The following is a 15,443-nucleotide window of genomic DNA, read 5'->3' on the forward strand; positions in this document are numbered from 1 at the left end:
TAAAAATATAAAAGCATGAGAGACTCTTGAGCCAAACTGTACCAGTTCAGATATTCAAAGTTGAATTCATTTTAAGTATTGAAACAACTCATCAGCATTAGCATCATTTCCAAGCAAATGAAATAAAGTTAATGATTTCTGCAGGTTAACTGTCCTGAAAGTAGTTTTATGGATACCAAAATAATATGGACAGTCAAGGATGTGTTTGACTGTTAGTTTAATCTGATAATAGGTGCATTGAGGAAGGCTCACTCCTGTAAATAAAAAAAAAGATGAGTTTGGGGGTGGGAGAGGAAATGCCAGTGTGAAGTTTCCAGTATCACCTCTTTTTGTCTTATGTCTGATGCTTGATACTCATAGATGAGGTTCATTTTTAATCTGTATAAGTTTGTTATTAACTTGAACTCACTGTGCTTCAGGCCAGTGATCATTGCATGCCACTTTGATAAGGTTTTTGTAATCTGTATTGAGCACAACAGAAAATTATAGTGAGTAGTGTCAGGTTTCTAATTTTGTACTTATATTCTCTGGGATGCCTAAAAGTCTCAGCATCCAGCAAAAGGTGACTCTCTCATTGCATGTTTCCAAGTAGTAGTAGTAGCAGTGGCATGTGATGCAAGAAAGCAAGTGTATGAGCTTATGCAGCATCAGCCAAAAAAAAAAAAAAAAAAAAATCACACCATTCCCTCCAAATTCCTGTCCAGTTCCTCCTTAAATTTATTCAACCTATCAACTTCCACAATGACAGATGGAAGTTTGTTCCAACAATTAACCACCCGCTGGCTAAAGGCAAATTTCTGCACATCTATTCTACATCTGTCTCTTTTCTTAATTTGAATTTATGCCCCCTTAGGTTCATAATCTGAACAAGTGGAAGGATCCCATCAGAATTCAGCGTACTCAACCCATTCAAGGCCTTATATACCTCAATCAGATCACTGCGCAGGTGCCTAGTCTCCAGCCACTGCAATTTGCAGAACTTAAGCCTCTCTTGATAAGAGGATCCCTTCATTCCCCTCACCAATCTTGTTGCCCTTCTCTGTACACACTCAAGTAAATCTACATCCTTCCTAAAATGAGGCCTCCAGACCTGTACACAGTACTCAAGGCATGGCCTGACCATTGCCTTATACAGAGGGATAATCACCTCCTTTTCCCTACTAGCAAAATTCCTATATATCATTGACAAAACCCCATGACCTGCCCTGGCAGCCTGTCTGCATTGCTCAGAAAACTTCATATCTGACTGCACAATTACTCCCAGGTCTTTTTCATTTTCTACCACCTTAAGTGTAGTACCACACAGTTGGTATGTTTCTCTGGGGTTACTTCTACCCATATGCAGTACTTTGCATTTGTCAAGGTTAAACTTCAGTTGCCACTTCTTAGCCCATCTGCCCAAATTATCTAGATCCTGTTGCAGTAGCACACTGCCATTACTGTCATTAACAACCCTGCCAACCTTTGTATCATCTGCAAACTTCGACATTAAGCCCGATATACCTACATCAATATCATTGATAAATATACAAAACAACAGTGGACCTAACACCGAACCCTGTGGGACTCCACTAATAACATTAGTCCACGAAGAGCAGCACCCATTGATTATCACCCTCTGTCTTCTCCCACTTAACCATCCTTTTATCCATGGTAGCAACTTACCCTTAATACCATTCTGCTCCAATTTGTACAATAGTCTTCCATGCGCAACAGTGTCAAAAGCTTTCCTGAAATCCAAATATATGATATCAAAATTATTTTTTGCATCCAGTTCCTTTGTAACCACATCATAATATCCTATCAAATTTGTCAGACAAGACTTTCCCTTAACAAACACATGCTGTGTTTGAATTATTGCTGCAGTCTTATCTAGATGATCCTGCAATGCATCTTTAACCAGTGACTCCATTATTTTACCCGGAACAGAAGTTAAACTAACTGGTCTGTAATTACTCGTGTCACCCTTCGATCCCCCTTTGTGAATTGGGGATACATTTGCACATCTTCAGTCCGTGGGAACCTCCCCTGAGTCCAAGGATGCTCTGGTATATCTTAGATCAAATCATCTTTCAGAATGGGTTAGAAAGGTTTGGAGATTAGCCCAAACAGCAGATATTGCATTTAAGGAGTCTGCACATATTAGAGATTGGATGAGATAGTGAATGAATTTGTTGTCAACAGTTAATTTGATTGCATACAGTTCTTCAGTGTACCTGTTACATTTAATTTAGAATGACCCACCCACCAAGAAAACAATCATAAGACTACTGCTGCCTACAGTCTGTACATAATACTAAGAGCTAATACTAGAAGATACTTTTCAATTTAATTTTCAGGAAATATATGTGAAATAATGTTGTTCCAGAAAACAAAAGTAGAAAGGATAAATGAGGAAGAGGAAAAGTTAGTTCTTTGAATCTGGAGTTGAACAGTGAATGGATGCTGACTGGTTGTGGCAAATGTTAGAACTGGTTTGAGGGAGGGAGGGAGGGAGAGAGAGAGAGAGAGAGAGAGAGAGAGGGAGAGAGAGAGAGAGAGAGAGAGAGAGAGAGAGAGAGAGAGAGAGAGTGAAAGAAATTACAGATGCTGATTTGAAAGAACAGTGCAAACCCAGTTTTTGGATACAGAGGGAGAGATTAAAAGTTAGGATAATTCTTAGTAGAAAAATGTGATGTTGTCTGGAAATCTGAGTGCCATCAAAGATGAGAAATGGAGTAGTAGACATTTTTGTGAGAAATAAGACAGGACTGAATTTTAGAGGGATTAGAGTTAAAACTATGTTTTCTTTACCCCGATGAAGAATTACCTGGAGTTAGTTTAGCATTTAAAGACTTGGTAGAGGATATTTAAGAAGATATTGAAGCTGTTTTATGCAGGACAAGGTTTCTCAAATTGGAAGATGGAATGTCATATTTTGTTATCGGCAAAACTATGGATAGGATTTTCAGTCAGTGAAAGAAGGTCATTAATATACAAGAGGAAAAGAGTGGGAGAAAGAACTGAACCTTGGGGAACATCAGAATTAGTGGGGAAGGTAGAAGACAGAGACTCATCTACCATCAGCAGTCAGAGAGAAAACAGGATACTCAATTGCAAAAAAAAGTTGACAATCCATGAAATAGGAGCTTCTGTAGGAGATCTTTATACTAAACAGGAACAAAAGTATTAGAAATTTCAGAAGCAAATGCTTGAGTTTACCAAACTTTTCCATTTAATTTGTCAAATATATCACCAGTTTATCGACACTGATGGACAATATGGAATCCATATTGGTGATAATTCATGAGATGGAAGGTTTCAAGATAGTTTAAAAGTAGGCAGCTGATGAATTTCTCCATTACTTTGGAAAGAGTAGAGATAAGTGCAATAGGATGATAATTGGACAGAAGAGCTTTGTCACCCCTTTTTTTTTTGGGACTGTCTGGATATGAGCAATTTTACAAGCAAAAGGAGAAAATGCCAGTGGAATAAAAAGGTGTAAAAGGTAACACAAAATAAGAGCAAATTTTGGAGCACAGGTTTTGAAAACAAGTAGAAATACCATCAGGACCTGGAGCTTTCTTGCCAACCTAACATTCTTCTGTCACAAGACCACAAGACTCCAGTGATACAGTGATTATTATCATTGTATCACTGGACTCTTATCTTGTTTTTGAAAAAAATATTTAAAAATTATGAATTCTGCTTTAAGATGTAAACTTCTAAAACTAACATCTTTATCCAGTTGTTTAGATAAACACTATGTTATTTGTTTGTTTAGGCTACATACAAGTAATTACTTATAAAATAGAATAAGAAGCAGAAAGAATGCACCTTAAAGATTCATCTTCTGCTTTAAGGATTCATCTTCTGCCATACATGTTTTTGCATGTATAAATAATGCTCCGGCTTCAAAAAAAAAGTTTCTCAAAGCACAAAAAGATTAAAGTTAACTGTGATGAGAAAATAATCATTTGGTTGTGGGTGCCCAATATAATTAGTGCTTGTTTTGTAATTTTCTAAGATTCCTAACTCCTTTTGTTTTATCAAATATGAGAAAAAAGAATCATTAAATGTAAGTTAAATATTAAAAAAAATCAGTATTATCTTTGCAAATACAATTGGTTGTATGCATATTTACAACACTTGCTACACTTTAAACAATATTAATATAATTGAATCTATTCACATTTAAATGATTTTTCTTCCATTGTTATTATTATGACTTTTTTTTTTTTTTTTTTTTTTTTAGAATGTCCCCCATTAAAGTATGGTATAAATTGCCTGTCAATATGTCAGTGCCGAAATGGTGCCACATGCAATCCAATTAATGGAATTTGTAACTGCACATCTGGGTGGACAGGAGTACGTTGTGACCAAGGTAATTGTATTTTCTCTCTCTCTCTCTCTCTCTCTCTCTCATAATAAATTTTTTAAAAATATTAGAAAAACTACTTAAACAAAATTATTTATATGGTAATCTTTTGATGCAAAAGATTGCCATATAAATAATTAAAAGCTTTACGAGTTCTGTTTTTCAAGTATCAACAATATCAAAAATATGAACATTAATTGCAATAAATAAATGTTGCTGAACATTCATAAATATGGCATTTCAAACCACACATGTAGCTGTACATTACTATTGTGTATTATTGGGATACTACTGTGCATGCATTTGTTTGTTTATTCAGGCAGAGATAAGGAGGGAGGTCCAACTCTTAAAGAATTTTGGAAGGAATTCCATATTTTAGGTTCAGTCAAAACAATAACACGAGTCCAGAGGCAGACTGCCCACAAGACGTACTGGGGAAACCCCAGTGGGCTGGAAGCTGATGGAGGCCAGTGTGATTTTGGCCATAAATACTAGTATGAGGCCGCTACAAGTTTTCCCCGGTAAGAATTTTTGACCCAGTCCACCTCTGAACAAGCCTAGGAAAAAATTACAGAGAAGAACATGAAGGGTGTTTAGAATAAACTGTCCTCAATTTATTGATAATTTTGAAGGATTTTAAGAACCAGCAGAGATGATACAAAATGAAACAGAAGCAGTCATTAATATTGCTAACCAATTGCAGCTTGAGGTTTCTACAACTCAGGTCACTGATCTGCTTCAAGCACACAATGGAAAGCTCAAATGAAGACCTTGAAATGGCAAAATATAAAGACACTGAGGAAGAAGATTTAACAGCTGCAACTCCTGTTCATTCCTTCACTCTCAAGGGGCTTGACAAAGCTTTTCAACACAGAAAAAGTAATTGAGATTTTCAAGTCACAAGATTCAAATTTCAAACACACTTGAAAAGCTGCTACAGATTTAAAAAATGCTTATGCATGCTATTGTGAAATTTATAAATAAAAGAGAAGACTGTCTTGGAAACAAATGACTCTTTGAAGCATTTCCAAAGATGACGATTCCTTGTGCTTCCAATAAACCAACAACAAGTGCTGAGCCAACAATGAATGTTGAACTGTCAACGAGTGTGCATTTAGTCGATGATGATGAAGAATAAATAATCTTTAACATTTCTATGACATAAATAATTTCTTTATTATTATAATTTTCTTGATTTTAAAGGCTATGTTTTCATTTCTTTGGATAAATAAATCATTGTTTAAGCATAAACTATTGTTTTCTTGACCTTTATTTAACATTACTATGGTCAAATTTCATTACGGAGAACGTAATCCCGGTTTTTAACATTATGTCTGTGGGACATAAATTCTCGCTTTACAAACGTGCACTAGGAACGAATTAACTCATAAAGTTGGGAACTACCTGTAATTGACTTCTTATTTGACTAGAAAAATTTTAAGGTTTTCCTTGGAAAGTTGACACTTTCAGACTCATGTTTCTAAGAAATGTTTTCTTTATTAATAATCTAGAAGATTGTTAATTGTTTTAATATATAAAATTCCTTTTAAGAACTTGGTTTGTACATAATAATAGTTCTTAATAAATAACCCCTAAGCAGAATGCACATGTGGTAGCTACTGTCAGTGACTCTATTATCAGGGAAATGGGAAATATTTTGTTCAAAAAGGATATATGTGAATAGGATCAGGGTATATCTACCACAGGCAAAAGTTAATAGTAATAGTAATCAAGGCATGTGATGCAAGAAAGCAAAGCTTATGTAGCATCAGCCAAAAAAAAAATAATAAAATTCAAACATCCATTCCCTCTAAACATTTGTCCAGTTCCTCCTTGAATTTATTTAAGCTATCAACTTACACAATACCAGATGGAAGTTTGTTCCAGCAATCAACTACTTGCTGGCTAAAGGAAAATTTCCACACATCTATTTTATAACTGTCTTTCCTCAATTTGAATTTATGCCCCCTCAGGTTCATAATCTGAGCAAGAGGAAGAATCCCATCAGAATTGAGCCGCTCAACCCATTCAAGGCCGTATACACCTCAATCAGATCACCTCGCAGGTGCCTAGTCTCCAGATGCTGCAATTTGCAAAACTTAAGCCTTTCTTCTCAAGACCACCCTTTTGTTTCCCTCACCAATCTTGTTCCCCTTCTCTGTACTCACTCAAGCAACTCTACATCCTTCCTGAAATGAGGCTTCTAGACCTGTATGCAGTACTCAAGGCGTGGCCTGACCATTGCCTTATACAAAGGGATAATCACTTCCTTTTCCCTACTAGCAAAATCCCTGTATATCATTGACAATACCCCATGACTTGCTGCGGCAGCCTGTCTGCATTGCTCAGAAAATTTCATGTCTGACTGCACAATTACTCCCAGGTCTTTTTTATTTTCTACCACCCTAAGTGTAGTACCACACATTTGGTACATTTCTCTGCGGTTAATTCTACCCATATTCAGTACTTGGCATTTGTCAATGTTAAACTTCAGTTGCCACTTCTCAGCCCTTCTGTCCAAATTTTCTAGATCCTTTTGCAGTAGCGCACTGTCATTAACAACCCTAACAACCTTTATATCATCTGAAAACTTGACATTAAGCCTGCTATACCTTCATCAATATCATTGTTAAATATACAAAACAACACTGGGCCCAACACCGAACCCTGGGGGACTCCACTAATAATATTAGTCCACAAAGCCGATCGGGCTAGCCAGGTGGGTAAAGTGCCTGCCTGGCAACCCAAAGGTCGCAGGTTCGATTCCCGTCTCGGGCTTGGATCAAAGTACTGCAAAAACCTTGGGAGGTGCATTATGGCCACAGAAGCCTATGCGCCAACAACTACCAAAAAAAAAAAAAAAAAAAAAAATTAGTCCACAAATAGCAGCATCTGTTGATTACCACTGATAATGTTGTAGAGCGGATATCTTTTAAGGGAACAAGAGATGATGATGTTATACACATTGGCACTAAAGATGTTAAGAGTAGGAGATCTGAGGATTTAATTGGCAAGTACAGGGCAATGTTGAGAAAAAGTCATGAGTTAAATTAAGAAACTGTCATTAGAGTTAGAATTAAGTTTGAAAGTGTCTGCAATTCTGCCCAGACATGATAAGAAGGAGTGCATGATAAGAGTCTTGTCAATCAATTTCAGCCCTGGAGAGATTGTGCATGGCTCATAGGGTAAAATTTTTCTCAGCATGGTCTCTAGTGTTCACAGAAGAAATTGCTTCTATAGGGTTGGGATAATATAGCCATGTTTATGACAAAATTCAGAGTATACACTTGTTTTGATAACAGTTCAAGCCCTCTCTTCCTTCAGATTTATTACTAAACAATTAATTTACACTTTAATTTGTTGTGGTACCCCATACTATTGTCAAACAAGTATATAATTGTGGGCCAATGCTGGGCTAACTGACTGTTAGTTCAAAATAGTAAACATTTGGCCAATATTATTAACTTGTCTCAGTATGATGATTCAATAGCAACTATTTTAAAGTAAGAAGAAACTATGGTTACAAAGGTCTGAAAAACTAATATTGAAATCTAATAAGGCAAGATTGCAATAGCTGAATTTGCAAGAATTGAACTACATAAAAACCTAGCAAAGTCTTTCTTATTCTGAAGAAAATATAACTTACCATAGCAAAAATTGAGTAACTTGAGGTAAGTGAAACTTTCAAAACTGCAGTACTTTGAAGAATATGCATATGATATTAAGAGTAGGAAACCGGCAGAATTACTTAACAAGTACAAGTCAATGCTGAAAAAAAGCCGTGAGTTAGGATTGAATTTGAAAGTGTCTGCAATTCTGCCCAGACACGATAGGAGGGAGTATATGATGAGAGCCTTGTCGATCAATTCGGCCCTGGAGAGATTGTGCAGAGCTCAAGGGGTAGAATTTTTCTCAGCCTGGTCTGTGCTTGCTAACAGGAGAGACAGCTTCTACAGGGATGGGATACACTTAAATAGAAAGGGTGCAAGAATATTTGCTGATGCTATTGAGGCAGAGTTAGGAGTGTCGGAAAACTGCTAGCTTGGGGGATACATGGACTTATAGATTAACAGTAGACGCTGGCAGAGGTAAAAGTGATTCTTGCACTACTTCTATTGAAATGCAATTCAGAAGCAGCCTGGAAAGCAAGGCAATGGGAATTTCCAGGACTGCTGGGAGTCGTGGAACAAGTAAATACATGGGCTGTGTTAAGGTAACTAAGAGTAGAAACAGGTGCATGTATACTTGCATGTACACCAATGCTAGGAGTATAGTTAATAAATTCAATGAGCGTGAAGTGCTAGTCAAGACATCAAAGGCAGATATTGTTGGGATATCAGAGACATGGTGTCACACAGACATAAACGGTGCAGAACTGGAATTTGGTGAGTACAATATGTACAGAAAGGATAGACAGGACAGAAAGGGAGGAGGGGTTATGCTGTTAGTTAAGAAACACATAAAATCTAAGGAAGTGCATCCAATTGATGTTGGTAGATAATGCTATTTGAGTCTGTTTCGTGTGACATAAGCACTGGGAAAGGAAAAATGAGAGTAGGAGTGTGTTATAGGCCTAATGAATCTGATGAGTATAATGAGAAATTGTGCAGAGAAATGGAGTGGGCCAGTAAATCAGAGTGTCTTATAATGGGGGATTTTTATTTCCTGGATATTGACTGGAATTTGTGGGTTGGTCACTGACACACTAGCAAGGCTTTTGTGGATTTATTGGATGATTGTTTTCTACAGCAGCATGTTTGGGAAACAACTAGAGGGAGTAATACTCTTGATCTGATTAACAGTAGTGATTCTTTATGCATCAAGAATCTGCAGATAAAGGAACCACTAGGTGGCAGTGATCACAGTGTGCTGAAGTGAGATTTACTCAAAGAGGTAACTACTATCAAGGGTAAAGGGAAGGATTTTTGCTTTCGTAAAGGTGACTACTGTGGTCTGAGACAATATTTAAATTCTATACGGTGGAACCAACTGATGATGTTACCAACAGCAAATTCGAAATGGGAAGCATTCAAAGAATTAATCTTGGAAGCTACTTGGTTTTTCATACCAACAAAGAAATATTGTTCAAGATTTAGGTCTAAATGGATGTCAGATGAACTAATTAGACATGTGACAGAGAAGAAAAATGCATGGGATACATATAAATTAACATGTGACACAGAAGCCTATGATAGATATAAGCTGGTCTGTAACCAAGTTACAAAGGAGGTTATGCAGGCGAAGGAAGATTACGAGAAATCTTTGGCAAAGGATGCAAAGAAAAACAGCAAAGAGTTCTTTACTTATGTAAACTCTACAAGGAAGGGGATGAAGCAGATTGGTCCACTTGATATCGATGGTTCAACTGTTGGTGATCCTGCTCAGGTAACTAACAAACTAAATGAATATTTTGCATCGACATTCATACATGACCAGTTATTCAGGGAGGGGAATGCAAGAGGTATATTCAACTCTGGCAGTAAGCTAGATAATCTTGTAATAACTGAGAGTAAAGTGGAAGATAAATTGTTGAAGATAAACACAAGAAAGGTCCCAGGGTGGATGAAATCTATCCAGTTATATTAAAGAAGGCAGCAAAGGAAGTAAGCAAACCCTTAGCCATAATTATGAGAGCTTCCCTGGACTCGGGAGAGGTACCCCACGGACTGGAGATGTGCAAATGTGACCCCAATCCACAAAGGAGGATCAAAGGGAGACACAGGTAATTACAGACCTGTTAGTTTAACTTCTGTTCCAGAGAAATTAATGGAGGCACTTGTTAAAGAAGCATTGCAGGATCATATAGACAAGACTTCAGTTGTAGCTCGGACACAGCATGGGTTTGTTAAGGGGAAGTCTTGTCTGACTAATTTGATTGGATACTGTGATGTAGTCACAAAGGAACTGGATGCAAAGAATAACTTTGATATCATATATTTGGATCTTAGAAAAGCCTTTGATACTGTTGCACATGGAAGACTGATGCACAAATTGGAGCAGTGTGGCATTGGAGGCAAATTGCTGCTATGAATAAAGGGATGGCTGAGTGGGAGAAGACAGAGTGGTAATCAATGGAAACTGCTCTTCATGGGCTAATGTTATTAGTAGAGTCCCTCAGGGTTCAGTGTTGGGTCCATTGTTGTTTTCTGTATTTATAAATGATATTGATGATGGTATATCAGGCTTAATGTCCAAGTTTGCAGACGATACGAAGGTTGGCAGGGTTGTTAATGACACTAATGACAGTACACTGCTGCAACAGGATCTAGAAAAGTTGAGCAGATGGGCTGAGAGGTGGTAAATGAAGTTTAACATTGACAAATGTAAAGTACTACATATGGAAAGCAGTAATCCTAGAGTAACATATCAACTCTGTGGTACCACACTGACAGTGGTAGAGAAAGAAAAGGACCAGGGGGGTTATTGTGCAGGCAGATACGAAGTTTTCTGAGCAGCGCAGACGGTCTGCAAGAGTAGCTCATGGTGTCTTGTCAATGATATACAGGAATTTTCCTAGCATAGATAAGGAGGTGATTATCCCCTTGTATAAGGCAATGGTCAGGCCACACCTTGAGTACTGTATACAGGTCTGGAGGCCTCATTTTAAGAAGGATGTAGAGCTGTTGGAACAAGTACAGTTAAGTTTTGCAAATTACAGTGTATGCAGACTAGGCACCTGTGAGGTGATCTGATTGAGGTGTATAAAGCCTTGAATGGTTTGATGCCGATTGTATTCTTCCTCTTGCTCAGAATAATTGCCTGAGAGGGCATAAATTCAAATTGAGCAAAGACGGTCGTAGGGTAGATGTGCAGAAGTTTGCCTTTAGCCAGCGGGTGGTTGATTGGTGGAACAAACTTACATCTGTCATTGTAGAAGTTGATAGCTTAAATAGATTCAAGGCAGAACTTGACAAACATTTATAGCAACTGGATGGGTGAAATAAGGGGTTTTTTTTTTGCCCGATGCTATATAAGCTTGCTTTCTTGCATCATGTGCCTTTGCTAATGCTAATTCTAATATTGTAAAAGTCACAATTCAAACAACTGTAAAGAGACTTCATGTTATTTAATTAGATTTCTCATCATATAATCACATCTTATCCACAGTGAATAACTGAAAAGAAACTTCTTGTCATATACAACAAAATACATCTTACTTGAACCATTTTATCAATATATCACACTCATTGATGAATGAAATCTTCATTAAACTCCTTTTTGATTATAAAAGTTATAGTATTGCATATGTCTTTTTATGGTGAAAGGTCTGCATCAAGTGTCAGGTCTTCTGTCCTATTTTAAATATGTAATTGTGATCCTTCCATGAAAACAACATCTGGCAATATTTTTCATTTTATGTTAAAAACAGATGCTGGACTTCAACATATAGGTTTCAATGTGATATATGTTGTTAATGACAATAGTGCAATAAACAGAAAAGCAACATGTGCATTTTCTAAGCAACAGAAGTTATGTACAGTGTGTCTCACTCTGTTCATCCATTGATCCATGCAGACTCTTCTTTTTTGTTTTTCTCTTTTTTTTTTTGTGATTGATTCAGTGAAAATTGTGTGTAATAATTGGCTAAATCAAAAGCACAAGACAAATACAAGTTTCATCTGCTATTTTATGAAAGGAAAAATGATAAAATTCGCCACAATCAAAAATAGCAAATTTGACAGCAATTATGCATGATTTCAAAGTTACAAATATTTAAATATCTTTTGATTGTATTGTTTAAGTTGCTATATAAAACATAGTTTTATTTTTCATTTTTAACATAAAGTGAAATCAAGTATTTAATTTTTATTGCTTTATAAATTTACTAACATGTTCATGAATAGTTTAGGCCTAATTCTGTATGTTTTTAATTGTTTTAGCTTGTAGCCCTGGAAGCTATGGACGAAACTGTCAACAGCACTGTAAGTGCCAAAATGGAGGAGACTGTGATCGCATTACTGGAGCATGTATCTGTGCTCCTGGATGGAAAGGACCTGGTTGTGATGAACGTAAGTTAGAATAATTTACAATTTTATACATATATTTTCAAATGAAAGTATAATATAAATTTACGAAAATATAATATATAAAATTCCAGCAATCAAAATGGCCAATGAGGACAAAAACTATCTAAAAGAAGTGTTAAAAAGGATGCAGTGTAGAATGAGAAACCATAAAATATCTGCAATGTTTCTGTAACATGTTAAATATCTATTCAAAAAATTCAGGGAAATATATAGAAAATACACTGAACATATCTTTCGCTATGTGAAATAGATCTGATTTATAAAAGAAGTTGAAGACATCTTCCATATCATCTATGACTATATATTGGTTTTACCACTAGTTGCCTCTTATTTGGAGAGGTCTGGATTTGAATTCATTTGTTGACTGCAGGAATTATAAGAGCATCTTTGAATTCAGGAGAGGTCCTTATGGACTGGAGACATGCTAATGTATTTTCAGTTCACAAAGGGGATGGTGGGATCAAAGGGCAACAGAAGCAATTATAGACCTGTGAGCTTGACTTCTGTTTCAGGAAAAATAATGGTGTCACTGGATAAAGGAGTAATATAGGACCATCTAGACAAGGGGTGGGCAACTTTTTTCGTCAGCAGGCCGAATGAAATTTTCGCATCATGATGCGGGCCGGAATAGATTGAACGATTTAATAAAAAAAATCAGAACCTAAAAAATGTTATATTACTTGAATTACCAAATTATTAATGTATTTTTAAAAAAAATATCTGAATGTCCAATTATCATTGAAAATGCGGCATTCGGCATCAATTTTTCTTTTTTTTTTTAATTGGCTCATTTTATGGGCTATAAATTATATTAAATTAAAAATTGTAATAATTAGAAAAGGCATAAAATATCTCGCACCAATATTATTTTTTTCAATAAGAAGTCAAACCCAAAGGAACTTCGTTCAATCGATGCTACAATAATAATTAGGAAATAACTCTTTGACGCTGCATAGAATCACTTGGTTACTGTTGTACTGGCCGCAATTCCCGATTGAACCGAATTAAGCCGAAAGTTTACGGCGAGTGTAATCAGGTATGGATTTTCTATATTTATGCATTTACCGAGGGGGCCGGATTCAACATCGTCGCGGGCCGGATGTGGCCCACGGGCCGGATGTTGCCCACCCCTGATCTAGACAGTAATACAGTTATACTGCAGTCACAGCATATATTTTTTAAGGGATGGTCTTGTCTGACCAATCTATTTGGATGCTATGGAGAAGTAACAAAAGAAACTGGATGCAAAAAATAATTTTGACATCATATACTTAGATTTCAGAAAAGCTTTTCATACTGTTGCACATAAAAGACTGCTGTGCAAATTGAAGTAGTGCAGTAAGGGCAAGTTACTGCTATGAGTAAAAGGATGGTTGAGTGGAAGAATATAGAGAGTTCTTATCAATGGGCACTGTTGATAAGAACTCTCTTATCAGTAGACACTGTTGTTCTTGGACAAATGTTATTAGTGGAGTCCTCCGGGGTTCAGTGCTAGGCCCATTGTTGCTTTCTATATTTATCAATGATATTGTTGAAGGATTATAAGGCTAAATGTCTAAGTTTGCAGATGATACAAAATTTAGCATTGTGGTTAATGAAAGTAGGTATGCTACTGCAACAAGAGCTAAGAAATGACAATTTAAGGTTTTTTTTTTTTTTTTTTTCTAATAGAAACCCCAAACACGAAAGGTATCAAAACCTATAGTACTTAGTACCGTGCATGGGTTGAAAGAGAAGTATGGGGGGGATGCCGGAAACTTTGCTCTAGAGACTAAACATGGGTTTCACCACTTCAAGCCTCCAATAAGCAAAGTGGTGGTATTGCACTGGTCGATGAGAGTCATCTACTACCTGGTATTTAACATTGACAAATGTAGGTACAGCACACGGGTAGCAATACCAAAGATTAATGTACCAACTGTATAGTAGTACTACACCCAGGGTAATGGAAAATGTAAAAGATCTGGAGAAAATTGTGCAGTCAGATGTGAAGTTCTCTGAGCTGTGCAGACAGGGTGCAAGGACAGCTCATGGGGTTTTTGACAATGATATATAGGAATTTTGCCAGTAGGGATAAAGAGGTGATTATCCCAATGTATAAGGCAGTGGTTAAGCCACATCTTGATTGCTGCATACAGTTCTGGAGGCCTCATTTTAGGAAGGACATGAATCTGTTGGAATGGGTGCAGAGAAGGGCAGTGAGATTGATGAGGGGAACAAATGGGTGTTCTCACCAAGAATGGCTTCATATCTGCAAATTGCAATGTCTGGAGGCTAGGAACCTGTGAGGAGATCTGATTTAGGTGTTTAAGGCTCCGAATGGATTAAGCTCAGTGCTGATGACATTCTTCCTCTTGCTGAGACTACACATACAATGGAGCATAAATTCAAATTAACAAAGGATAGATGTGTGGAAGCCCAACAATGAACTACCTGATGCCTTCAGCCAGCAGGTAGTTTATTGTTGGAACAAAATTCCATTGGTGTTATAAAAGTGGGTAGTTTTAATAAATTCAAGGAAGAACTAAACAAATGTATTGGTGGCTGGAACAACGTTGGATGTTACAAATTGCAAATTTTACAGGAGAGCCAATTTAATGGGAACACAATAAAAGCTACATAGTTGTCAAGGAAATCTCACATCCAATGTTGTTCCATTGTAATAAACGTTTTCCAACAAAGGGAAAAAAAAGAAATAGAATTTTTTTTTTTTTTGAAATTTTTAATAAAAACACAGAGGAAAGTTTAATATTGTCCACAATTACATTGAACACTTACATTAGAATTCGATAAAAAAACATCGAATCAAGTGAAATGAAATTTAAAAAATTAAAATTAAAAATCAGAAATAGCACACACATCAGATCCAAACATTAAAATCGGATATTCTCATGCACTTGGAATATTTTCATAAAACTCGCGGTGTGTAGGGTCCATTAGGTATTTTGTCATGTCCATAAGATCTTTCTTTTTCGCTTTTGAGATTGGAAGAGGGGCTGAGTATAATAGTGGTAGTTCACAGTACTTAATCACCTTCGGTTTCGCTGGGAAAACAGGGT

At 36.6% G+C, this 15,443-nt stretch overlaps 1 protein-coding gene across 2 annotated transcripts in view; it reads left to right on the forward strand.

Moving 5' to 3' along the window:
* Positions 1-15,443, forward strand: part of LOC150089701 (uncharacterized) — a 394,377-nt gene that overhangs the window by 236,006 nt on the left and 142,928 nt on the right. For both annotated transcript variants that reach the window (XM_090389604.1, XM_090389605.1), the window contains 2 exons: positions 4,235-4,363; positions 12,238-12,366. In XM_090389604.1, the coding sequence (XP_090245730.1) occupies positions 4,235-4,363; positions 12,238-12,366 (258 nt within the window). The remainder of the gene's footprint in view (positions 1-4,234; positions 4,364-12,237; positions 12,367-15,443) is intronic.

This window comes from Mastigoproctus giganteus, chromosome 2 (assembly GCF_048544385.1).
Source record: "Mastigoproctus giganteus isolate SK-2022 chromosome 2, ASM4854438v1, whole genome shotgun sequence".
Classification (NCBI taxonomy): domain Eukaryota; kingdom Metazoa; phylum Arthropoda; class Arachnida; order Uropygi; family Thelyphonidae; genus Mastigoproctus; species Mastigoproctus giganteus.